Source organism: Petaurus breviceps, unplaced genomic scaffold (genome assembly GCF_028583685.1).
Source record: "Petaurus breviceps papuanus isolate PSGF00001 unplaced genomic scaffold, PetGlider_PUasm1.0 90730, whole genome shotgun sequence".
Taxonomy (NCBI): Eukaryota; Metazoa; Chordata; class Mammalia; order Diprotodontia; family Petauridae; genus Petaurus; species Petaurus breviceps.
The window spans coordinates 11555741-11583443 of NW_027187324.1; the positions used below are offsets into that span (position 1 = coordinate 11555741).

General features: G+C 37.3%; 1 protein-coding gene and 1 long non-coding RNA gene across 4 annotated transcripts in view; one reads left to right on the forward strand and one right to left on the reverse strand.

The window, feature by feature from the left end:
* Window positions 1-27703, reverse strand: part of TBC1D4 (TBC1 domain family member 4) — a 222076-nt gene that overhangs the window by 66865 nt on the left and 127508 nt on the right. For all 3 annotated transcript variants that reach the window (XM_069066800.1, XM_069066798.1, XM_069066799.1), the window contains exons 2-7: window positions 24409-24996; window positions 22812-22901; window positions 17619-17723; window positions 11705-11837; window positions 5353-5444; window positions 4930-5040 (exon numbers count right to left, since the gene is read on the reverse strand). In XM_069066800.1, the coding sequence (XP_068922901.1) occupies window positions 4930-5040; window positions 5353-5444; window positions 11705-11837; window positions 17619-17723; window positions 22812-22901; window positions 24409-24996 (1119 nt within the window). The remainder of the gene's footprint in view (window positions 1-4929; window positions 5041-5352; window positions 5445-11704; window positions 11838-17618; window positions 17724-22811; window positions 22902-24408; window positions 24997-27703) is intronic.
* Window positions 11813-16837, forward strand: LOC138145162 (uncharacterized). The gene is made up of 2 exons (XR_011164131.1): window positions 11813-11950; window positions 16419-16837. It is a non-coding gene; the product is annotated as an uncharacterized lncRNA (long non-coding RNA).

The window sequence follows — 27703 nt, forward strand, 5'->3', positions numbered from 1 at the left end:
AAAGGTAATGGGAAGTGATTAAGTTTGATAGGATGAGAGTCACAGATATGGTTTTGATTACCACTACAATCTGTCTTTTTTACATGCAGCAAGGTTTACTACAAAGCAGACTGAGGAAAACAACAGCAAGACGTTCCAATGGACAAAGTACCAGTAGAAGAATAAGTAGAGCTATATTCTATTTCTAAAGATTCCTGGACAGGTACATTGAAAGCACTCAGTTAATTAACTTATATGTTGGCAAGTTCCTTAACCTTTCTGTGCCTAGGCTTCCTAATCTGTAAACTCTTTAAAATGAAGATAGTACACTTAATGCCTCAGTTTCCTCACACGTAAAAAGAAAGGATTGGACACTACGACCTTTAAGGTCTACCTCTATCTATACTACAATAGAATACTAGCTATGTGCGAGATTCAGTCAATCCTCAATAGTCCTGCCTTTAATTTTTGTAACTTTAAGCATTCATGTGATTTTATTACTAACTTCATTTTCACTTTCATGTTGATAAGCACACACATTTCCAGCTATAGGTAGGAAAGAAAAAAAAGAGAGGTACAATGAGTGCAAGTTTATGTCCACAAAAAGAAGAAAATTATTCATAAAAGTCTTTGTGGATCTTCTTTTGGAAGTACTAAAGTAACCTTTCAAGTGCACAATGTCAGAACTGAAAAAATGGGTAAATGAGACAGTGGTCACCCTGCCCTATCACCCATACTAGGGCAGCCGAATGTCCAGCCTCCCCCTTCTGCCCATGCTGCTCCCAGTGTGGGACTGAGAGAAAAGCCAGCCAGACTTCTGAGACTGGGGGCTGGGGACTCACCCCAAGGCATGTGTTTTTTATGGAGAACAGTTCAACCATAGAGCCAAAAGGGAGATTAGAGATGAGAGGTTACTCTTTTCTCTTTTTCCCCTCCAGGTTCTTCTGACCTCACTCTCCCAGACCCTCCTGCCCCCTTCCCCTCCCACCCCGCCCCATCTAGCACTGCCCCTGCTCTACCCTGTATTTTATGGTTTTTTTTCCGTGATTACTGTGTTAGGAAAAATACATATTATCAGAACTAATGTTTTATTTTAAGGAATCATATGTACAAAAGTGTATTTTTAGCCATCTCTAGCAAAATATCACAACTTTTAGTAGTCATGTAAACTTAACACCCAAAGATTTGATGTATCAACATTTGTATTTTTTACTTTGACATCATTTTCTGAGAATATTACCTCCCTGAAAGTTGAGGACTGACTGTGATGTAACTGATACAAGAGATATAAAGCATGATCCCTCCACTGAAAGGAATGTATAGTTTGATTGGGGAGCTGTGATATATAGATAAAAAGGTAAAATGAGTGATACAGACCAGTGGTGTCAAACTCTAGTGAAACATATCCCTGCAGGCCACATACTGAAGCAGAAAACTGTTAGCTGTAAGCTTGACACCTCTAGCATAAGCAATCATCAACCAACAGACTTTGTTAAGCACCCACTATGTGCCGCACACTCTGCTAAGCAGTGGAGATACAACAGAAGCGAAATAATTCTTGCTGTCAAAAACTATAACTCAAACAGGGTAAGTCAGAAAAGCATGCATGGAAAACAAGGAAATTAAAGGGGTGTTGGAAAGATGTCTAGAATTCAAGGAGTGAGAAAAAACACTGAAGGGTATTCAAGACAGAAGAGATGATCTAAACTACAACATGAAAGGAGAGAATGTGCAAAGTATATCCAAAGTACAGAGAAGAAGCCAGTCTGCCAGAAGGACGATCACACAGAAAAGTAAAGACAAGACAAGAGAAGGTCAGACAATAGAAAACCTCAAGTGCCAAGTGAATGGACTTTGGGTGTTATCCTGTGACTGATAAAGAACCTCTGAAAGTTTATGTGTCAGGGAATTATATTATGAAAGGAATGCTTTGGAAAGATTCATTTTATGACACTGTTCAGGATAGAATGGCGGGGAGAGGAGATGAATAAGGAAGATCAGTTAAGGTGGTTACTGTAAGGATCCATATATAAATCAGTCAGTCAATAAACATTTATTAAGGACCTACTATATGCTAGACACTATGCTAAGTACCCCTTTTCCAATCTTAAGTGAATCAGTTGTTCCATACTTGTTTGTTTTTTCACTTCTTGACCCATATCTGGTATTCCTATCTCTTTGAGGACTTGCCATATTTTTGCTGTGATCCACATAATCAAAAGCTTAAATATAGTCAATGAAGCAGAAGTAGATTTTTTTTTCTGGAACTCCCTTGCGTTCTCCATAATACAAAAAATATTGGCAATTTGTTCTCTAGTTTATCTGCCTCTTCAAAAACCAGCCTGCTCTTTTGGTAATTCTTGGTTTACATAATGCTGAAGCCTAGCTTACAGAATTTTCAGCATAACTTTGCTGGCATTTGATGTAAGCACAATTGTTCGGTAATTTGAACATCCCTTGACCTTAAGAATGAGAAATAAATTGATCTTTTCCAATCTAGTGGACACCACTGAGTTTTCCAGATGGACTGGCTTAAGACTTGGAAAAGGAGTACAACAAAGCTGTATATTGTCACCTTATTTATATAGTTTCATATGCAAAGTACATCATGTGAAATTCCAGGCTAAAGAAATAAAAACCTGGAATTAAAGTTGCTGGGAGAAATATCGACAATGTCAGATATGCAGAAGACACCATGAAGATGGCAGCAAATAAAGAAGAATTTTGAAGCCTTTTATTGATGGTGAAAGAGGACAGTGTTAAAGTTAGCTTGAAGCTTAACATCAAAAAACTAATATCTTTGGGGTAGCCAGGTGGCTCAGCGAGTAAGAGCACCAGCTCTAGTGTCGAGATGACCTGGGGATCAAATCCAGGCTCCGACACTTAGCACCACACCCAGAAATAACTGGCTGTGTAACCTTGAGCAAGTTACTTAACCCCGATCGCTCATTAAAAAAAAAAAAAACCTAATATCTTGGCAACTGGTGCCATCACTTCTTGACAAATAGAAGGGGCAGAAATTAAAGCAGTGTCAGATTTTACATTCTTGGGCTCAAAGATCACTGCAGACAGCAACTGCAACCATGAAATTAAATGCTCCTTAGAAGTAAAGCTACAGCAAATCTGGACATCATACTAAAAAGCAGAGACGTCACCTTGCTAACAAATGTCTGTATAGTCAGAACTATAGTTCCTTTTTTCCAGTAGCAATGTATGACTATGAAAGTTGAACTACAAAGAAAGTTGAGCACAGCAGATCAACGGATTTTAAATGTGGTGCTACAGAAGACTTCTGAAAGTCACAACAAAGAGATCAAATCCATCAATACTTGAAAAAATTAAGTCAGACTATTCACTGGAAGGTCAAATACTGGAGCTGAAAGCTTAAATACTTTGACTACATAATGAGAAGACAGGACTCATTGAGAAAAAACCCTTATGTTGGGAAAGATTTAAGGCAAAAGGAGAAAATGATGGCAGAGGATAAGATGGATAGACACTGTCATGGAAACAATGAATATGAACTTCAACAGACTTTGGGAAATGAAGTAGAGATTGGGCTGACATGCTATGGTCCATGCAGGTCACAAAGAGGCAGACATGACTGAATGACTGAATAACAACGACAATAGGCACTGGGGATACAAAGAAATCTAATGGAGGGGACAACAAGCAAATAAATATGTACAAACAAGCTACATACAGAATAAAAAGGAAATATTCAACGGAGGGAAGGCACTAGAATTGGAAAAGACTCTTTATAGAGATGAGGAAAGATAGCATTACAGGCATGGGGGACATCCAGAGAAAATACAAAGTCATAAGGGCCTCAGCTAGACTGACAACAATGAAAATGAAAAGGAAGAGAAATATGATAGAAGAAATAGGACCTGTTGACTGACTAGGAGAGTAGGAAGCATAAATGACTCCAAAATTTTGAACCTAGGTTACTATAATACTGATGATATCAGACAGAAATAAAAATGTCAAGAGAGAAAGCTACTTTGGGCACAAAGATGACGAATTCTGCTAATCCCAGCTTATCTTCTTTCCCATGTCCCTTCAGCACAAAAACACTATATTTATGAATTAATAAATTAACTTATGAATCTATCTTTATATTGCAAAATAAGAAACAGCATCTGTGTTTATTTTACATGTTATCTGTAACATCATTTTGTTTAAAGAGTATATTGTGGCTGATGTCACTTTCCACCTGAATGAGTACAGCTAAAATGGTTGTGATTCAGTCGGTGGCAGGAGTTTTCATAAATGTAGGACAAGGTCCCTACATCCTATTCTGCTGGTTTACCTTTCCAGGTCCTATTGTTTGTTCAAATGACATTACTCAGAGTTCACATTTGTACCTGCATGACAATTTTCGAAACAATTTCTTCACCACAAAATTTTGTAAGGTAGGTAGTATAATTTTACAGATAAGAAAAAGAAACCTCAATGAGTTAAGGGACTTGCTTAAGCTTACAAAGTTACTAAAAGGCAGACAAAGGGCTTAATCCTATGTCTCATGACTCCAGATCAGTGATCTCATCACTATCCTGTATAGTCTCTAATAAGAAAATGATAACAAAATAATATACCTAATAGCTCGTGTCCTTTATTAATTATACACGTATATGATCTACCAATTACATTCCAGAAATATCTTCATCTTTTTTTAATCAGACAGTGCCCTTCAAAATCATATTTCTAGTGCAATTAGTAATTTCTCTACAAAACCTGAAAGAATATGTACAAATAGACACACACACATATATACATATATAATTTCCAGGATTTGAGTTCAAAGGAATACTAGAATTTAAGACAAGGAAAATTTTTGTTCATCTCTTCTGCTATTTTGGCTAAATCTGAGCAATTTTCAAAAGACCCCTTATTATTACAATGATGAACTTATATAGGCACAGATCGACAAACAGAAAAAAAATTTACCGATTGAGTTTCTCCAATATGAACATGAGTCTTTTGTTTAGTTTCACACAATTGCCTCAAATGCAAAATTACAAGTTCATTTTCTTCTTGGTCATTTGTTGGCTTCATTTTCTGATGAAAAGAACAGAATGAGACAAAAGAAATTTTTAGCAATGTAGCTTCTATTATTTTAGTTATTCTTACTCCTAACTTATCTGGAAAAGGAAATATCAATAATACTAAGCAACTAAAATATTAGTTATTTTTAACAATAAAATCAATGTTGAGACTTTATATATGACCTATTATGTAATAAGAACATGATTCAAATATCTGTAACTTTATTTAGAAGAGCAAGAGCAAAATAATCTTAAAAACACAAGGTCAGGTCCTGTCACTTACTATTACATATCTCCAACTTTTACATTTTTTGGATCTTGTTACCTGAACACGTTCAAAAATGTCAGCCTGTTCATTATCTGTCAATGATGAGAGATGTCTCTGTATTACAAGTTTGGCTCTTGGTGGATAAAGGCCTAAAAAAATCAGAAGAAATATGAAATATATCATAGAACAAATTTAATTCCACATAATTTACTACTGCCCATCTTCATAGCTATGTGTTCAAAACAGTAGATCACCTTCTCAATAAGTTAGATAAATCTTCTAGCTATGCCTTTATCTGGGTCACTAAGGAAAACAGTGAACAGCACCAGACTAGACACATATCTCTCAGGAGTACTCCAATTGGAGCTCTTACTCAAGGAAAACATCAAATCATTAATCAACATGTTTTATATACCCGGTCATCCAACCAATCCTAAATCCACTTAACGATAAATAATACTGACTAGCTGATATTGATCTACCTCATCCATAAATATATTGTGAAAAACTATCAAATATCTCACTAAAATCCAGAAATGGGGTTATCTGGAATAATCTGTTCTTGATGAGTCCTTCCTGGATCTTATTGATCACTATTTCACTTTCCAAATGTTAACAAACCATCTATGTTGTGACATATTCTAAAAGTTTGCCAAGAACCAGAGTCAAGTACACCAGTTTATAGTCTGAAGATTCCACACTCTTCCATTTTTTGTTTTTTAATATTTGGCGGGGGGGGAGGTGAGGGGACTGGGTCATCTGCCTGTCTTCCTGTCTTCAGTCTTGAATCATCTCTCCTCATCTATAGGACTATACAAAGATAACAGACAGGAACTCTTTTTCAATACTCTAAGATGTAGTAGCTGTCCAGCCCTGGTAGTATGAACTTATTTTGGGGTAGCCAGGCTCTCTCATTCACTTTCTCACTTATTTTAAGTCTCAACTAAGCCAGGAATCTGGTAAAACCTGCAAGAATTTGTGCTCTTCTGAAATGGCTTTTGAGAAGGCACCACCAAAGCATGATGAGACAGTCAATGCATGAGATTACCCAATGCAGTCCTCCCACAACTGGCATTCTCCAGGACAGTGAAGGCAAATTCAGCTGTTCCCTTGATTGAGCTAAGTTTCACCAAATACTACAATTCTCTTTATTTGTTCCATACTGGTTATACATTTTATGAAGTTACTAGTAACAAGGTTATGATCTTAACTTCCAAGTGGATAAAATGAATGCTTTTTGTAAGTGACTTTGTATGTGGCTATAAACTCATCTTCAGCAGACTTAATTAATGTCATTTATTATTAACATTTCAAAGGTTCATAGATTTAAAATTGGAAGAAACTTAGAGGTCATGCCCCAGCATATGAAATCAAGCCCTGTGACACCATGGGCTCTCAGTCTCTAGTCACTGTACCCTGCAAATTCACCACCACAGGTTAAAATATCCAGCTGTCAGTTCCCATCACAGACATTCCCTGTACTCTGATACCAGCTCTAAAAATCCAGCACGAAGGAGTCTAACAAACTCGACATTCACCTGCTCACACATATTATTCTCTGTCACTTATTACTCTTGTGACCCTGGACAAATCATTTACTCTCTCTGAGCCTCAGTTTCCTCACCTAGAAAATGAGTTCGATGAAATAACCTCAAAGGCCATCCCTAAACTATCACTCTATGCCATTCAACCCAACCACTAATCCTCCTGCTTCCATGCTCTTGGATTCAGTGACCATGTTGGCTTCCAGTCACCTCAAAGCTACATATACTTGCCCTCTGGCTGGTTCTTGATGTCCCTAAAACACTCATTCTCCTTCCCACCAAGCAGAAAACAACCTGTCTGTTTTCTCCTCTCAGTCACAATAATCCCGAATCCCTGACGCGCTGGAGTGTTCTTCCTCCTTGAACATACTGGAGGACTCAACTCCTCCTGGGTGTTCTAGGATCCTGCTCTACTGATTACCCCTCTTTTGCCCTCCTCGTCAATTATTCCCTCTACTGTCTACTTCCTCTGCCTACAAACATGCTGAGGCCTCCTCTGTGCCATTTTTAAAAACAAAAACACTACCTTTGATTCTTTGGCCCAGTTTTACGTTACCATAATATTCAAAGTACCATAATAAATATTTGCAGTAGGATTATAGGTACACATGCAACAAAATCCCAGTGTAGTGGTATAAATAGGATGACAATGAGTGAAAAGGGCTAGAGCAAGTCCTTCTCTCTGCAAATATCCTCCTGATGGAATAAACTGCTTAAAATGGAAGTAGGGATACAGGAATGTTCTGGGATGTGCCTGCCTCAGGTCAGGTTAGTGGTAGTTTAGTCCTGATGTTGGAATGAAATGAGACGCGAAAAGACTGACAATGCCAGAGCAAAGGAAGGCCATTCAGCAAAGATGGGCAGTGAGAACACCAAACACTGATTCAGTCAATCACAGACCTGCTACTTCTGAGCTATTTATCATGATCAACCAGCCAAGCATCCTAGAGTAATTGGGGCATGTTTGTGTCTACTGAGGTGACAAGGAAGTGACGTCAAATGCTTGAGCCTTTAGGTCCCCAAACCAATGAATTCTCTAGGATTGGTTTCAATGCCTTTTAAGGAAAACTCCATATGAGGGAAAAGCATTTAGGATATTGCTCCCAGCATAGGAAGCAACAAGATACACACTGACACAAGAATCTAAAAGGAGATTCATGGGATGGAAACCTCATCTCTGCCCCTTGTCCTGAGGTAGCTCATTTCTGCCTCCAGTTGTTTATCTTTTCTACTCTAGGCATTTTTAAAGTTGTTTCAGGTTGTATTCTCTGTTTGTACCATCTCCTGTAAATCTGCTTCAATCTGGCTAATAAATATGATCACAAAGTGATGAAAAAGGTTTGTGACGTCCCAAGGGAGAAATAACTTCTTAGGAGCCCTTCCAAATGCCTTTTGCTAGAGAATAGATGTGTTTCCCCCTTTTTCCAGACTGATCAGTATCACCAATCTCTATCAACAATGCTAGCAAACAGATTATGCAGACAGAGTCAGTGGTTACTAATTTCATTTATATAAAAGGGAGTGAAGAAAGGGATGAAGGGAGGAAGAAGGGGAAAAGGAAAATTGAAGGAAGGACAGGAAAGACTGGGATTTATTAAGTGCAAGGCACTGTGCAAAGTGTTTAACAAATATTATTTCATTTGATCCTCGCAACAACCCTGGGAAGTGCTATTATTATTCTTATTCTACAGTGAGGAAACTGAGGCAAACTGAGATTAAACAACTTGACTGCGTCAGTAAGTAGATTAGTAAAGTAGTTAGGAGTAAGTTAGTTAGTAGGTATACTTGAGGTTGACATCAGGCCTAGTGCTCTGATGTGCCACCTAGCTACAAGAAAGGCAAGAGAGATGGGTAATATCTCTAAGTCACATTTGGAATATTTTTCCAAATTATCCTTTGCCAATTATCCTTAACAGCAGAGAAAATACCTATACTGACATTAGTAACTTTCACTCAGCAGTTCATATTGTCTCACTAAGAGAAAAAGGGAATGAGAAGGTGACCAACCTCTCCCCCATATTTCATCGAGATGGCTGGCACTTCATGGGCTGTGAATCTCCTTTCTTCCTATCCTCCTTCTGATACTGTTACCCTAGAATGCTCTGAAAACCATCCCATAGTTCCATTTTCAACATATCACTAGCTGATGGACATTGGGAGGTGTCTCCATGGCAACAAAAGCCTACATTTTTTAAGATAATTCTAAATATACCCCTTATAAGATCATTCCACTCAACCTCATTTTTCTTTCTGGCACCTTGCAATATTTTCTCCTTGACCTACGAGCTCCGGAATTTGGCTATAATATTCCTTAGAGTTTTTATTTTGGGATCTCTTTCAGGAAGTAATCAGAGGATACTTCAAATTTCTATTTTACCCTCTGGTTCCAGAATATCGGGGCAGTTTTTCTTTATAATTTCTTGAAAGATGATGTTTAGGCTCTTTTTTTGATTATGGCTTTCAGGTAGATCAATAATTTTTAAATTATCTCTCTCCTGGATCTGTTTTCCAGGTCAGTTGTTTTTCCAAAGAGATATTTCACACTGTCTTCTATTTTTCATTCTTTTGGTTTTCTTTTATTGTTTCTTGATTTCTCAAAGTCATTGACTTCCATTTGGTCCATTATAATTTTTAAGGAATTATTTTCTTCAATAAGCTTTTGCATCTCCTTTTCCATTTGGCCAATTCTGATTTTTAAGGCATTCTCCTCATTGGCTTTTTATACCTTTTTTTTAAACAATTTTTAACCTGTTTTTTAAGGTGTCATTTTCTTCAGTAACTTTTTGGGTCTCCTTTACCAAACTACTGACTTGTTTTTCAATATTTGCATCACTCTCATTTCCCCTCCCAATTTTTTCTCTGCTTCTCTTACTTGATTTTCAAAATCTGTTTTGAGTTCTTCCATGGCCTGAGACCAATTCATATATTTTTGGAGGCTCTGGATGTAGGAGCTTTGACTTTGTGTCAAAACAGTGTGCGTTTTAATCTTCCTTGTCAGCAGAGTAACTTTTATTCTGTTTGCTCATTTTCCCAGCCTATTATTTGACTTTAACTCTTTGCTAAAGTGGGGCTCTTCTTTCAGGGTGGAGAGTGCACTGTCCCAAGCTTCAGGGGTTTGGGGCAGCTGTTTTCAGAGATACTTCTACGGACCTGTCAGTTTTTGGTTCTTCCAAGGTGGCAAGACCTAAAGAGAGGTGTTTGCCACTCTTCTGGCTTGTGTTCTGGACTTTAAGTGGCCCAAGCACTCTTTTCTGCCCTAGAACTGTGAAGGAAGGTCCCCACTCCACTGTGGCCACAAGCTCTAGTGTGCTTAGTGCTCCTCATCCTGAGAATGACACCCAAATCTGCCACTCAGATCTGGGTATGGGCAAAGCACCAGAGTCCTGCTTCACTGCAAAGAGATCCTTGTAATCTCCTTTTGACCAGGTGTTTGACCCACCCTCATCATCTGTGGGCTGAGAACTATGGAAGCAGCTGCTGCCATTGTTGATTCAGTGGCTCCCAAGACCTGCTTCTGATTTGCTAGGGTCAGTGTCGCCCTGCTCCACTCTCACTCCAGTGTCACAGACCTTTCCTGCTGACCTTCTAGGATGTCTTTGGTGTCTTTGGAAACCACCAATGCTGCCACTGATTCAGTCACCCTAGGCCTACTCCTGGACTGCTAGGGCCAGGTCTGCGCTAGCCCAGCCTGCGCTGGACTGCCCTTTTCTCTCACCCTGGTGCAACCGACTTTTCCTGCTAACCTTCCAAGTTGTCTTGGGCTGGAAAACTGTTTCACTCCATCTTTTGTGAGTTCTACTACACTAGAATTTGCTTAAAGTCGTTATTTAAAGGTATTTGGAAGGGTTTAGTGGAGAACTCGGGCAAATTCCTGCCTTTACTCTACCATCTTGGCTCCGCCCTCAACCTCATTTTTCAATAAGATCATTAAATACATTTTAACCAAACTCTATTCACCAAGTCACAAAATCTTATTGGAGGATTGTTTATCAAGTCACTCACTGATTGAATGAACTATTTTTATGGAACTAACTGCCCCCCTTCCCCTTATGGCTGTTTTTGTGAATCCAATTAATGAGAGTTTAGTGGAGCGATGGGGCAGGACAGAGAAGGGCAGAGAGAAATATACTGCATTTAGCAGTGAGATTACCATAGACTCCAGAGTGTCTCAAATAGGATAATCAATTTTTTGTGTTAACAATGTTTTACCTTTAGAATTTTATTTCCTTCCCCTAAACAGCAGCCCAAATTGACAAATGATTAGGGAATATAGTCTGTGAGACCATGACCTCATGAAATTTCAGGTAATTCAGATGTGAATGGTTCTTAACTTATTCCAGGAATCAAGCCTCAATCACTAAATGCATTTAAGAAATGTCATCATATTCAAAGTTCCATGAGATAAGAACAGAATCTTTTTCAAAAACTAAAGCTTATTCTATACCAATATGAGCTACTGAGTTTTCATAACATCACTTTTTAACTTTCTCTTCCTGAAAACTTGGCCATGTTTTCTCCCCTAGTGAATGCTTTATCAGTCATTCATAAAAGTTCTGAATTTTTATTCAGAAAAATAAATACATCAATAACAAAAAAGGAATCACTGACCAATAGTAACATTATATGAGATGAGATTTTTGTTTTCCTTCCCTTCAACAAATATTTGATCATTTCTATCTCTTCAACCTGAATATCCAGGGAATACAACATATGCTTCAGTCAGAAACAAAGAGTCATTTAATAAAAGTAGAAACTTTTTTTCCTTGTTTAGCAAATACAAGTCAAGGCAACATGTACTTATTAAGCAACTCCTGTGTGCCAGGCAAAATTCAAACTTATTTTGTGGAGGTCAAGTCAATACATACCTTCAATTCTTTCACAGAGTTTGTGCAAAGAGTGCATTGGACAGGCCTCACACAACTTAATCTGGGTTTTGGCACTCTGAAGGGCAGCTGCTGTGCTGAAGGCTTGTTTCAGGGTGAGCATTACCTCATCAACCTACAAGAAGAAACAAAATTCAAGTCTAGAAAAGGTTGTTCTTATGGTATCAAATGAAAAACTTATCCAGCAATATGACTTTGCATGAAGAGACAAAACAATGGCAATTTGAGGTAAGGTTTGATTACTGGTTGCCTGGATGTAGTTTTCAAATCAGTTTGACTGAGTGTTCGTTTCATCTCAGATTAGTATGCTTTTTAAACTAAATATTTTGACAGAGATCTCAGAAAATTAAAAAGATAATTTGCAATAGCCATCAGGAGCTGCTTGCTTGCTGGCTATGTCTTGCTGTTATTCTATGAACAGTTCTATTCTATCAGTTGTGGTAGTATCTACTCATATAATTTTACTTTTGATATGGTTTTGTGGGGGAGAGGGAAGGAATGACTTAAGTAATCTATTGAATTCAGAAAAAAATATCCTATGATGAATCATGTCTCCTCAGTTTCTAAATGAACATCATTCTACTTTTGACTATGTCAAATATCAACAAAGCTATGGGTTCCACTACTGACCTGGCAGCCTCTCAGGCCAACCCATTTCTTTTTTGTTCTTTCATTCAATTGGATCAGGAGATTTGAATGCAGCCTTGTAAATTTCCTGGCTGCTGCACTTGAGGGCCAAGTAACAGCTCATCTGCAGGCATTGTTCAGTGCCCTTGCCTTCTCTGTGATATATCCACAAATACTGTGGTATGGTTTTCCCACACCCCACAGAACTGAAAAAAGATCAAACTATAGTTTTCCTACAGGCAATTGAGAGTTATAACTCCTCACCAGAAGCACTTTAGATATTCAAAACTGGAATCATACTTAGAACACAGTATTTTTTTTTTTTGAGAAACTGTCCCCTACCCTTTGGCCGAGTTTAAGGATAGGGTGCTATTTAAAGTACTAGGTCAATTTACATACTTGTATGTGGAAGGCATTGAATATATAGATTAGATGCACAGTCTAATGTATTATTCTCATCTTCCTAAAATGTATACTTGGGAAGAACTTCATGTAAAATGGATTTACTCACAGGGTCTTTAGGATCAGCTACTTCATGCTCCATTTTCAAAAAATCAAGGGCTCTAAAACTTGTGAGGGGAAAGTATAATACACATCCTCTTAGCTTGTTTCCACTGTGCTCCATTTTCCAAAAAACTATTTTGAATGGCATATATATGTACACTCACTGCTGCAGGTTTCATTGTTTGGGGAGGGGTCCACCTTTTACTAAATGCACTTAAGGATTAATTAATTTAAAAGTCCCCTGATTAATAATATTAGTAGCTTCAAAATGGCTTTAACTTGTTCAATTTATTTAGTCTTACTGTAAAAGATTTCCTGAATAACTGACTATGCTGAATAGATACATCTTCTTAGTTATTTTTGCAACAACAGAAATGGAACCTTTCCAAAGGGCTCTCAAATTTATTTGTATGTGTCTATCAAATTCCAACAAAATACACTGATTACTATTACTCTATAATTTTAAATATACCATTTTATTTCATAACTCCCATAGAGTTCCTAGAATGTTAGCTGAATCTCCTAAGGATGAACATAATAAATAATAATAATAAATAATATTTACATACAACTTATGATATGCCAGGCATTGTGCTAATTAATAAGCACATTACAATTATTATCTCATTTAACCTCAACAATAATACTGGAAGATAAGTGCTATTATTATTCCCATTTTTCCAATGCAGAAACTGAGGTAAACAGAGGTTAGGTGGTTTATTCAGGCCGAATTTGAATCCAGGTCTTCCTGACTCCAGGTCTAGCGCTCCATCCAGTAAACTAAAGCCATCTCAATAATGCAAATTCTCATAGGTTACAAAAGGATTTCAAGATGTTATCTGGTTCCATCTCTTACCTTATGCAGTTGTACATATCTAAGATAAATGATTATCAATTCTAATTTTACAGAGCAACATTAACAAAACAGCAATTTGTTCCACTAATTCATCACCAAGAGAGTCAAAAATCTTTCAAGGCATAAGCCTATGCCTTGCAGCATTTATTTTTATATCCCGAGTACCTAGCACTGTGTCCTACACACTCTAGGTGTTTACCAAACGTCTGCTGGATGAACAAATTATAGAATGCTTTCTTTTATTTCTTAAAGAGACACATGAAGAAATAAAGGAGGACTTTCTGGATGAGGTCCATGAATCCCCAAATGGTCTAACGGCCTAGTTGTATTGCTCTTAGTATGCAGCATACTAAATCTATCTGTTTTATGCTCTTAACAAATCCCTGTAGTTATCCTTATTAAGTCATCCTTTCCTCACCTCTTTCGCTAGGTTAAACAATCACAGATTTTTAAACTTTTCTTCCTATGAACTACTATTCCATTCCTTAACAAATATTTATTATTTACCTCCTACGTGTAAGGCATTGTACTGGGGATAAAAAACACAAAAAAGGAGCCATCCCTGCCCACAATGAGCCTGCATTCTACTGCTGAAGTGAGGAGAGGAGAAGAATCATTTAAGAGAAAGCATACTATACTACCATAAAGGGAGAACAATGAGGGCAAAGGAAAAATCTAAACAAAATACTCTCTATTTCTATTGTTCTTCTCTGGACAGCCACTGGCTTTTCCATCTCTGTAAATATGCAGATTCAACAGTGAATACAGGATTTCAACAAAAGTTTCTAACCAATGCCAAGCATAAAGGAAGAATCTCCCAAACTTAATATGTTGTTGCCCTATCAATACATTCCCATGTTATATTTGCTTCTTTACAGAATCATTAAGTTCATGAATATTGTTATGACTCCATTGTCCCAAATTTTCTGCTTCTACGTAGTTTACCTTTTTTTTTCATCTCTACATTCTTGAACCTCTAACTACTCTACTACCTACAATTGGTTGGAGAAAGTTGTAGTGAGGCATTATTAAGAAACAATATAAGTAAAAACAACTACAACTGTTTAAAAGTAGAAATAGCTACTGTAGGAGACAGTAGGGTCCCTGAGGGTTTTCAATCAGAAGATGGATTACCACTTGTCAACAAATGTTGGAAAAGCCATTTTTATTCAGGAGGGGGTTGTATCAGATGCCTCTGAGGTCACTTTTAACTCTGAGGTTCTGCGAATTTCATCTACTTTTGGATAGGGAACATTTGGCAAAAATTCCAGTTGCTTTGATTCCTATGGTTTCTTTTCTCCAGATTATGTACTATGCTAATCTAGGAGTGGAATATTCTTATACTTCTGATTATTAGTTTATAAATTCAAATAAATTCCTATTTATTCTTTATACTCAACAAAGACTCTAGCCATGATTATCTAATGCACTGTCTTATACAACTGCTAAGATCATATCCATGAGACTGCCACTTGAAACCATACTACTTAAAGGACTTTGTTTTTGATCCTTGTCTGTCAGTTGTTTCAGCTGTCCCTCATTATGTGGATAACTTATATATAACTTTTCTTCCATCTCACAGTTCTGATGCCTCTCCATCTTGTACTGTATTTTATTAATATAATTAGGGTGACTAGAGTTCCAGGTTTCTGGAATCATCTTGTTCTAAAAACAATGATGCTGAAACTGAGACTCCAGGTCATTCTCAATACAATGCTAATATATTCACAGCCAGTCCAGTCTGTTTCCTTAGTCACAGTGTTGCTGGGATATTAATGCTGAAGGTACGTACCCAAGCTTTTTACATTGATTTCCCTCTGCCAGAGCTATTCTATGCCTGAGAACTGACCAAAGCTAACAGAAATATTTAATCTCACTTGAAATCACTAAGATACACTAAAGTAATAGACCAACCCAAAACAGTAACTTCTTTTTTTTCAGGTTGGTCAAAATGTACTAGAGTATCTAAGGATATTAGGAAAACTCCTTTCATTCCTCCCCCTTTCCCCCCACTTCCCACCAAAAGAGTATTAAGACAAAAATCATTAAGGAAAGTGAACCTAATTAACATTTTCAATTAACATTAACAATTCTTCCTTTTAGTACAGTCATAGAAAGGAGAGTTTTGCCAACACCTAAAAACTGACTGAGCTCATATCAGACATCAGAACAAGACTCTTAGCTATGGACACAGCCTTCACTGGCTTTAGGAGAAGACAGAAATTGCAAAGCAAACACTATCTCCCCTACAGTGAATAACACTGAGAAGGCCAGACACTTCCCTCTATTCTCCCTCTACTTCTCCATTCAGTTTCTGTCACTGCCAAGTGATAATAAGCAAAAGCTGCAGTGGGGCCTGGGGTGGCAGCCAGCAGGAGGGGTGTTGAACAACAGGTCTTATGTCCAAGGTGACATATGTGTAGCTTATAAGGATGTGCATATTCCTGAAGACAATATCCAAGTTTTCTGTGTTGTGTGCTTCCAAGTGATACCTGTAATGTTTCAGTTATTGTATTTGGGCAATGGTATAGTACTTACACGTGTTGAGTAAAGAAGGAATTGGTATAATAGAGATGGCTTGAGCAGAGAACAGGTAAAAATTATGGATGGCTAAAAATATCTAAGCAATTTTTTAACTCTTATCTAGGCCTGCTTTACTCAGTTGGTTCCTCTATTCTAATCAACAAAACTCACTATTTTGACCTGCAGATAAATAAGAGGATGGGAAGAAGGAAAAAAACACAATATGGAAAATTCAGACCAGAAAACAAGGTGATGTAAAAGAAGATGGAAAATCTGTTCTTTAAAAACCAGAAAAAATACACAAAGACTGCAGACAAGAAGATAAAGATCAAAGTAAAGCATCACTTAGGAAACTGAGGAGAAAAGAGGGGGCAGTGAAATCCAGATTTTTTTCCCAGTCTTTCACTGGCTTTTGTTGTCTTACTCTGAAAGCAGACTGAAAGAAAAGAATAAGAAATCAAACCTCTTCCCCCTCTTACAGTGAATAAGGAAAAAGAAAAGTAGCCTCCCTTTGCATTCCCACTGTTAAAACACACACAAAATTTTTAAATGATGGGATTTTTAAGGTGAAATGCATAAACTCAGGAAAGCGAACATGCCCACAATTTGGCTTTGGTGTTCCATCCTTCCACTGTTTTCCAGGGTCTGAAACCCTCTCAGGTGAAAGTGCCCACTTCTCAAACTGTCAACAGAATTCTGTCTGAACACCACTCCATTGACCACACTGTCCCTTACATTACAGCTACTTATGTCAGCTAGTCCACAAGTATCTATTAAGCACATAGTATGTACCAGGAACTGCGCTTCAAAGAAAGGCAGAAGACAGTCCCTGCCCCCAAGGAGCTCACAATCTAAGGGGGAAAACAGCAATGTACAAATAAGCTATATGTAGCACTAATTGGAGATCTATGTACTATGCCCCCTTTTAAAGTGGGGTCTGTATTAGATCTATCCTTGTATTTCTAGGGCCTAGCATATGCATTTTTGTAATTGATCTAGATCTGTGACTTCACTGGTATGGGGAATTCCCTTATGGGGAAACCCTTCCATTCATGCTGATGAGTCACTCCTCTGTAATCTGTAGTCTTAGGCAATCTTTCCAAGGACACAGAAAGGTTATTTTTTTTATGGTCAGTCAGTGTCAAAAACAGGAACTGAAGTCAGGTCTTCCTAAAACAAAGGCCAGTTTTCCATCCACAATCCCCATGCTGCTGTTCACATAGCAGTAGTGCTTAATAAATGTTTAGCACATTTGTTGAGTTCAAATGTTTCCTCCATACTCCATTTTTTATTGCTTCTTTAATTAGATTGAGAAAAAAACTGCTTTTTTATAATTTTAATAATTTATTTTGCCAGTATGAGTTAAATAACAATAAAGTCACTTACCAAAGATTCACTTGCACACTGGAACACATAACAAATATACTGACTCAACCCAGGTTCTGGAGATTCCCGACAAATAAATCCAAAGTGATCAACATGCTTTATACCCTGGAGAGGGAAAAGAAAGCATAGTGTCCTTAGAAATTAATATATACCTATACACATATACCTTTAAGAAATCACAAGTCCAATATTAGAGCACAGAGAATGTATTTGTCTGTATATAAGATTCATTTCACTCCTTCCAGTGGGATACAGGCTTTGTACAATACCTAGGGATATATGTAACTTCCTTGATAATTTACAGCAAAATGTCTGGTTTCCAAGCCGGTTCTCAGTTATAAAGAGAACTCTTTTTCAGGAAAAAGAAGGGAGCTTCTTCATTCACTCAACAACTATTTGTAAAGAGTCAACAATATACAAAAGTATTTTGCTAAGAATTGGGGGAAACATAAAGATCATTAAGATATCATTCCTTCCTTAAGGAGGTTACAATATATTAGTTGAAGAATGCAGGCATAGAAGAAGAGTTATGACACAGACATAAATGTGCAAAGTTATACAAGCTACAAGGCAGAAAAGAGAACAATTGGTATGAAGAAAGTTAGGAGACTAGAAAAAATAAAGAAAATTTCTGAGAGGCTGAAGGTAGAGATTAAAAGGTCATTAGCTTAGAGGTAAGAATCAAAACCATGGGAGTAGGGGCAGCCAGGTAGCACAGCGAGTAAGAGCACTGGCTCCAGTGTCAGGAAGACCTGGGGATGGAATCCCAGGCTCAGACACTTAGCACCCACCCAGAAATACCTGGCCGTGTAACCTTGAGCAAGTTACTCAACCCTGATTGCTTTAAAAAAAAAAAAAACCATGGGAGTGGGTGAGCTTCCCAAAACAAAGTATAAAAAGTGTCTGAGAAAGAACCTTGGGGTACAAGCCAGGAAGATACAACAAAAAAGGAATGATCAAAAAAGAAGGAGGAAAATGATGATAGTGAGTTGTCACAAAAATCAAAAGAGTAGCAAAGAAGAAAGGAGGAAGAGTAAGGGGAGCAGTGGAGAAGAGTTCAACACAGTCAGATGCTACAGAGTAATCAAAAAAGGAGAAGGAAATGAGAAGAGGCTATTGGAATTAGCAATAAGGAGACTTTTAGTGACCTCTGAAGGAAAGCTTTTCATAGTGTGGCAGAGATAGAAGTCAAAATCATAGGATTTAGAGATAATTTCATCTAAACTCTAATCTTACAGATGAAAAAACTGAGGCCCAGGAGGTGACATGATTATATGTCATTGGATATAAACTACTTTTTCCAAAAAACATATAAGTAGGGTTTAGTGAAGGATTGTTTTCTTTAAAGAACTGAGGAATGTGAGCAGGCTTGTAGTTCAGATGGGAAGAAAACAAAAGAAAGAGAGAGATTGCAGATATATGGAAAGGGGATTATTTAAATAAGTAAGATCCTAGAAAAGGAAGAGGGGATGAATTTAAGGTCACACAAAGTTGAGTCAGCCTTAGCAAGGAGTAGAGAAACTTCTGAAACCAAAAAGAAGGAAAAACAAATAAAAATGCTAAGAAATTTTTAAATACGGAATTTAGAGAATTCATGATGAATCACCACAGTTTTCTTAATAAAATAAGGAGGTAGTCTCATCTACATTGACAGTAAAGGGCAGGAGAGAAATTAAGAACTTTCAAAGAGAGTCGGTAGGGCATAGCAGATAAAAATACTAGACCTGGAGTCAGAAGACTTGATGTCAAATCCCAACTTAGGTACTTATTGACCATAAGAAAGTCACATAACATCTCACACTTTCTTCTTTCTCTCTGGAGAATGGTATTAATAACACCTGTGCTATTATTACCAACTTCACAGGGTTAACATTAAATGTATGTCAACTGTTGTTATTGCAGTTGTTGTTATATGCTTGTTACATTTTACTTTGTATCACATGTGAAAAATAATAAATATAAACAATGAAAAAGAAACAGAATTTTAAGGGGGGAGGGGACTTTTCCTTCTAATTTCATAAAGAACAAAATTGAGGCCCCAACCGATTGATCCTATGACCAGAAATAACTTGTCCAAAGTCACATAGCTAGTTGATTAAGGGCTTAACTCCACTCTTAACCTTCCCTCACTCAAAAAAGAAAACAAAACAAGAGGCAAGATCTTCTGTTACTTACTTCTTAGGTCTTTTTACTATATTTGTTGTTTCAAGCTGAAGAATACACCTCTAAAATTTTTCTTCAAGAATATAGGATTGAATTTATATATTGGTTATGAAGCAGCAAACATCATCAGTACATAAAAGTACAACTTCAAATTTTATTTTTTCTTCTTTATGAATAATGTGGCATCTCTTACAGTGAATTTCCATTTAAAAAAATCTTTGCTATGTTCGGGCATAGAAACTAAAATACTACCTGTACAGATAATTGTTTTTTATTCACCTCTATATGGAGCAATCACTCACTCATGCTGCACTGGTTCTGCTTTTACTATTTGGAATTAGTTGACATGGGGCATACACTGGTAGAACATTAGAGTATCCATTTAGGGCCTTTTTAGAGTTGGAAAAGTGATGGTATCAAGACTAGAAACCAAGTTCTCTCTACCTCTCAGCACAGTATTCTTACCACAAAACCATGCAACCTCTGAGGCATTGGAGGTTGTAAGATTAGGGATGTGGATCCAAAACAATTTTAAAATTACTAAGAAAGGCCCTTCATATTCTGATCAGCTTTTCCTACTTATCTAAACTTAATAATGTAACCAAGAAAACTCTCCATTCTGTCACTTAACAAAAATGTTTATCTTCAGGAAAAATGTGTATAATACTATAAAATAAAATTTTAAAAGCCTTCATACAATGACTCTGATATCCAGTGAAATAAAGACTGAGATCATCCAAGCAAACTTTATTTGTAATAAATGCTATGTATGATTCAAGGCTTCAGGAAGAGAAATAGTAAAGGCATCAAGCCATCCATTATACATATTCCACCTCCTATCACTGAGTTTTTTTTCTATTGTCATCAAATGGTATACTGACCATAGACTAAATCTGAAAACTATTCAAATGCTACACAAATACAAAGTGACAAGAAGTCTAATGAGTTAACATAAACGAGTTCTTCTTTATATGGAAGAAGTTCACAAAATCCAAATTGAGAGTTGGAAGGAACCTGAGAGGCATCATCATGACTAGTATTTATAGAGCAATTTAAGGTTTGCGAAGTGTTTTACATAGGTTATCTCATTTAATCTTCAATGCAGTTTGAGATAGGTGCTATCATTTGACAGATGAAAAAAACTGGCTGATTTGCCATGGGTTGCACAGCTAGTAATTATATGTAGCAGGATTCAAATTCAGGTCTTCCTAACTCTTAAATCCAACCCCCTCATTTTACAGATAAGGAAACTGAAGTTGAGAGAGGTAACAGTCTTGCCCAACTTGCCCAGGATCACAATTTCTTTTTTTTTTTTTTGAGGGCAATTGGGGTTAAGTGACTTGCCCAAAGTCACACAGCTAGTGTATCAAGTGTCTGAGGCTGGATTTGAACTCAGGTCCTCCTGACTCCAGGGCCAGTGCTCTATTCACTGTGCCACCTAGCTGTCCCCCAGGATCACAATTTCAAAGGCAGGATATGACCCTGTGTTTTCTTGACTCTAAGTCTACCTTATTTAGTGTTATAAAATTCAAACAGAAACAGGGGCCACAAAATTGTACATAAGGATCCCTGCCAGTCACATACGGACTCAGAAAACCATACATTAACATCATATATGTTTTATTATATTTTTATTTATTCTGTAAAATATTTCCCAATTACATTTTAATATGGTTCGGGTTGCACTCAGGAGTACTGATGACTACAACTCAACATGACATGTGTTTGTCACCTCTGCACTATGTCCTACTGTCTGCTCAGTCATCATTAAAATGCACTGTCCATGTAAATAAACTACATATGCTACCCAAAAGAAGACGGGCACACAAATTACTGTAGCCAGCAGTTATCCACCCTTTTCATTCAGCTATGACTGCCTCAGTGCCTGAGGTAAATCAGTCCATTCTACAAATCACCATACTTAATTGTTATTTCTCAACTATAGCCTAGATAACTTTCAAAACACTTCCTAGAAAATGCTCTAGCATTTGTTCCAACCTCCTCTAGCCAGCCAGCAGCAACTGGCTAGAAGGGCTATGCTATTTTAAAATCAAATGTGGTGCCAGCATAAAAATAGGAATAAGGCTTAAGCTGAACCTGCAGATACCTAATGTGATTCCTAAGATGCTAAAGTTAGCCTGATGCTCTGGCATGAAGTGATCCAATAACTAAGGGGTAGGTTGAAGAACCACAAAGTGAAAGTAATCTGAATCTGACACAGTTCATTAGTGACTAAAAGAAAATCTGTCATTAGCTCCATAATGAATGCAGAAAAAAACACACACAAAACTTCTGTATTCGGAGGACCTCATTAGCTCAGTGGGTCTTACAACACTGACATGATGTTTTCAGTAAAGAAAGCAGCCCTCTTTCCTGAGTAAAGCAGTACTTCTCACTCATAAAGGAACACTCCACCATTCATTTCCTAAATGCTGCTATCTTCAACCAGGTAGAGCCTAAAGAAAGCTAGAAAAGGGAACTAGATGAAAGAAGTTAAGTAAGGCTAGGCAATCAGATAAGAAAATAAAGTAGACAAGACAAAATTTGTCAAGATAGGGTGACTTACTATAAAGTATTACTGTGTTTAGCTTAAGATATTGTCAAATTAAAACAAAGGTAAAAGTCACCAACTAGCATATTAGAATTGTTAGATTTCTTGTTTTCCAATGATTGGGAAGTAAAGAGGTGGCCATGATGGAAGAAAAGGGTAAAGGAATGGAAATTGTGACAGAATTGTTTAAAAACATTAGTTTTCTTTTTTCTATCCATTTTAGTTCAAAGGAATAAGCATGACCACATTGTACTCATATGCCTCACTAAGATTTTGAGAAACACTTTATTAAGGTGGGGATAGGAGGGTAGCTAGGTGGTAATCTAAGATTACATGATATACACATGTAAATTTTAAACAGCCTAATGTATACAAAACTAAAACCTAGTTAAGTATTTTTGATCTTGTTATTTCAGGTCTATTTACAATGTATTACATAACCTATTTGTTTAAATATTATCATCTCCTATAATACATACCTGAGAACAAGAAGATATATCTTTAAAATTCTTTTCAAGAACAACTGACTTGGTATCTGGGCTGATTAGATTAATTTCAAATCTCCCAACCTTGAAAATAAAGACATACTAATTATTTTCAATGCAAAAGTACTTAAAATTTAACTTTACCTATAAAAATTCAATTATGTATATGCACTAAATTGACCTGTCCCAAATATACCTACCATTCTCAATCTATCTTTTAGCAATGAAATATCAGTTGCCCAAAACAATTTCCCGACTTGTGAAAAAATGTATGAATGAGTTTGTAGCAGATCTCTGTTTTAACTCTGAATTGAAATAAAGTCCTTACTATCAACTTTCCTCACAATCATATAGTATTATTAGCTGAAGAATTTATAGTACAAAGGTAGACAACTAAAAGTAAAAGATAACCCTTAAAATCTTATTAAAACTTACGTGTTAGTCTGGACAAACCTAATCAATAAGCATCCTCCTTATGAAAGGTGACCCATGTGTGCTGAATCAAATGACTGTTAAACTATCTCAATGAGTCACCAAAAGAAATTTTGGCACTTTGTCTCTAAAGGTCCTTAAAAATAAGTAAAGGTTCTCATCTGTATGTTGATAATTAAGGAACATCCCTAAAGTGCTGGTGATTGACCAAATGATCCCTCTGGTTCTACAATAGAAGGAATTTTAGGATCTCTCTAGTTTATAAACTTACATTGCTTTATTTTGGCAGTGGTAAGGGATGGAGTGAGAGCTGAAGGGGAACAGTAGAAAAGATGCCTGTAGCATACCTTTCCCTGAATTCTTCTGATGACAGAAATATTCAATGACTGGATAAACTATTTCTTCAGTCTTCTTTCCTGATTGCCTGATAGTATCTATACATCTGTGTGTGTATATGTGTGACTATCCAGACTTTCCTTTTTTAAATTACCTTTACTTTTCCCATGCCTAATAAGATTTGGTGATTCACTCAAATATGCTACCTCACCCCAGATCCCTTCAGGTGTCTTACATGCAGATCTAGGTTAACAGTATTTCTTTATGGATTGATACCATGCAGTATATTGGTAGGAGAGACCTAGAGCCATAAATGTAACCTTTTTTCCCCTTAAATTCATTCCACTTTGCTGTTTTTAATATATTCCTTTCATTTCTGTTCCTTTCTTATGTATCCTCCCTTTCCAATTTCCTCAAATCACTTCTCCTTTCTTTTGGCCCATAGGTCATTTAGATCTCGAAAGGACCTAAGAAGTCATCCAGTCCAACTCCCTCCTTTTATATATAAGGATAAAAGGCCCAGAGAGTATAAGTGTCTTGCCAAGTGCCACATAGGTCATAAGTAGCACAGTCAGATTCTCTGGCTTAAACCCAGATTCTCCCTGCCTCCAAATCTAAGCTACTTTTGTTCTCTTCCTCTTGTTTTCTGCCTTGTCTCTACTCTTCTTTGTTTGCAAGAAGGGATAAAAAAAGAGAATTTAATTAACCATTTGGAGGTGGTCAGTTTAGCTAAAGTCAACTTGGTTCCGTGTCTGCCTTCAGGCTTCAATACAAGGTACCACACCCTGCAAAGCAAAGCTCTCACAGAATGCCCAACTAGTACCTGGAACAGCATCGTTCTATTCTTCTCTGAGTCAGAGGGTTGAACGTGACTAGGGGCACTTGCATGTCTTCTTCGTGGTTGTACTTTTAGGGTGCCATCATGCACCTTCTTTTGTGGAACTGCAGTCACACTACTACATCGAGACCGAAATTCTTGCTGTTCATCAAAACCAGAATCTTCCAAAATCCTTTCAGGGAAGCAGACACGAGAGCCAGACAAAATTGGCTGTCCCACCACCATTGTTAGGCCAGAAGTAGGAGAGGTCATCTCATCAAGTTCCTCAAATTGACCATCTACTGGTGAAAGGGGTGCTTCTGACTCAAAGATCATAAGGTCATTACTGGAATCAGAACTGCGCTGATCACTCTGGAGCCGGAGTCGCTGTTGTTCATGTAGGCTGAACTTTTCAATGCAATCATCAATGAGGGTTGATGGGGCCTTCTTATGGGTCACAGTTACCTTTCCACAATAAAGCACTTCAAACTTCTGAGAATTGTAAAAGGCATCCTCATTATCTTTATTAGGTTTGGCATCCTCTTTCAGGGCTGCTTTAGACAGTTGCCTTATACTGCTAATAACATCAGGAACCTACAGGAAAAAAAAGAAAAGAAAATCTTCATTTCAGTTGGAAACTTTGCTATTTCACCTATAACCAACATATAAGAATATACCTCTCAAAATGTGTGATAAAATATACAACAATCTAGGTAAACCAGAAAAATAAAATCATCAAATGACTGATATTTACAGTTCTGTTCAGGTAATTTTCAAACTCTGACACAGATAACATTCTTGTGGCTTCACAAAAAGTTACATCTGTGTCACTATAATAGAGATAACTGTAAAATTTCTATGAAGCTGATATTGAGTAAGTAGAGCATTGGACTTAGAATCAGAAAGACTTGGGTTCAAATCTAACTTAAGACAGTACCTGTGTGATCCTAGGCAAGCCCCCTAACCTTTTTGTGCCTTGGTTTCCTCATCTATAAACTAAAAGAGGTGGAACTCAATGACTTCTAAGTCGCTTCCAGATCTAAATTTATGATTCTACAATATTACTTTCAAAGATGTTATGAGTTTCTCCAAAAAAGTAATCATAGTCCTCCAAGTTTCCCAGTAATGAACATAAAAACTACTGTGAGGGTCAACTGAAGCCCAGAAAGTACATATGAAAAGTCACATTTAGTTGCTTGTTGTCACCTCCATTGGTGTGAGCTCCTTGAGGGCAGACTGTCTTTTTCTCTTCTTTCTGTTTCCTCAGTACTTCGAATAGTGCCTGACAAATAGTGAGTACTTAGTAATTTTAACTAACTGATATGAAGAATCTCTGGCTAAAATAGAAACTGATCCTTAGATTTTAGGTGTCTATGATGTGCACACCAATTCTCTTCCTTTCAACAAATTATTTATTAAGAATATCCAAGAATGTTCAGGTCTTAAACACAAGAATTCCAGTTTTTAGATAACAGAAGACAGGGGGTGGAGCCAAGATGGAGGCATAAAAGCAGGAAAACTCCATATGCTCCCCCCATAAACACCTCAAATACCAGTAAAAAAGTGACTCGAAACAAACTTTAGGGCTACAGAACCCACAAAGCAACAGAGAGAAACAAATCTCCCGCTGAAGGCAGCCTGGAAGGCAGACAAGAAGGGTCCATTGCAGTGCAATGGGAACAGAACCCAGGCCCACACAAGCCCTTGGTTTTAGCCTCAGAGCGGCCCCAACCAGCCACTGGCTGGAAGGACTTCAGGATAATGGATCACCAGCAGCTGTGGTGGTTTCCAGCATTATCAACCCATAAATAACAAAGACAAAGTGAGAGGTCAATGAGGACTTTGGGAAGAGGGGGTCCAGGAGTACAGTCCAGCCTCTTGCCCCCAGAGGGAGAAGCAGCTGAGACACAGAGGCCACCACTGTGTGGCTGCTTCAGAAGTCCTGGCCTGCAGATTGTAGGGGGACGAAGAGACCATTCTGAGGGGTAATTGCTCTTGCTTTAAACTGCTTGGATATGGATCACTGCCTAGGGTGGAGGTCCTAGAGTGTGTAACCAGGTGCCAGAGCCAATGGAGGCTTCAGAGAGGGTACCCAACTAATAGCTCCAGCAACTGTGAAAACCCAGCAATTGGAACAAAGCTCTCCTCTCTGGAATCAGAGTTCTACTGTGGCAAAAAGCTCAAAGGTCAAGTAATTGAGTGGCAACATGAGCAAACAAAGGAAGCAAATCAAACACAGAAGTCAAATCTTAGATTCCTTTTCTGGGGACAAAAAGGATCAAAGCATGGAACAGGAAAAAGAAGTGGAGGAAAAATTGGGAAGACAAATGAGAATGATGCAAGAAAATCATGAAATGAGAGTCAACGACCTGACTGAAGAAAATAACACCTTAAAGAATAGACTAACTCAAATGGCAAAAAAGGCTCAAAAATCCAATGAGAAGAATGCTTTTAAAAGCCGAATTTGCCAGATAGAAAAAGAATCTCAAAAGCTCACTGAAGAGAATCATTCCTTCAGAATTAAATCAGAACAAATGGAAGCTAGTGACTTTATGAGAAATCAAGAACTATTAAACAGATCCAAACAAATGAAAAAATAGAAGGCAATGTGAAATCTCATGGAAAAAAAACCACTGACCTGGAAAACAGATCCAGGAGACATAATTTAAAAATTATTGTACTACCTGAAAGCCATGATCAAAAAAAAGTACCAAGAAATCATCCTTCAAGAAATTCTCAAGGAACATTGCCCTGATATTTTAGAAGCAGAGGGCAAAATAGAAATTGAAAGAATTCACAGATTGCCTCTTGAAAAAGATCCCAAAAAGAAAACACCTAGGAATATTATAGTCAGGTACCAGAGTTCCCAGATCAAGGAGAGAATATCACAAGCAGCCAGGAAGAAACAATTTGAATATTGTGGAAACACAATCAGGATAACACAGGATCTGGCAGCTTCTACACTGAGGGATCGAAGGGCCTGGAATATGATATTCCGGAGGGCAGAGAAGCTGGGATTAAAACCAAGAATCACATACCCAGAAAAACTGAGTATCATGTTTCAGGGGAAAATATGGTCATTCAGTGGAATAGAGGACTTCCAAGCATTCTTAATGAAAAAAACAGAGTTGAATAGAAAATTTGACATTCAGATAAAAGAAGCAAGAGACGCATGAGAAGGTAAAAAGGGAAAAGAAATCATAAGCTACTTATCGAAGTTGAACTATTAACATCCCTACATGGAAAAACAATAATTGTAATTGATGAAACTTTTCTCAGTGTATATATGATTACAAGTATA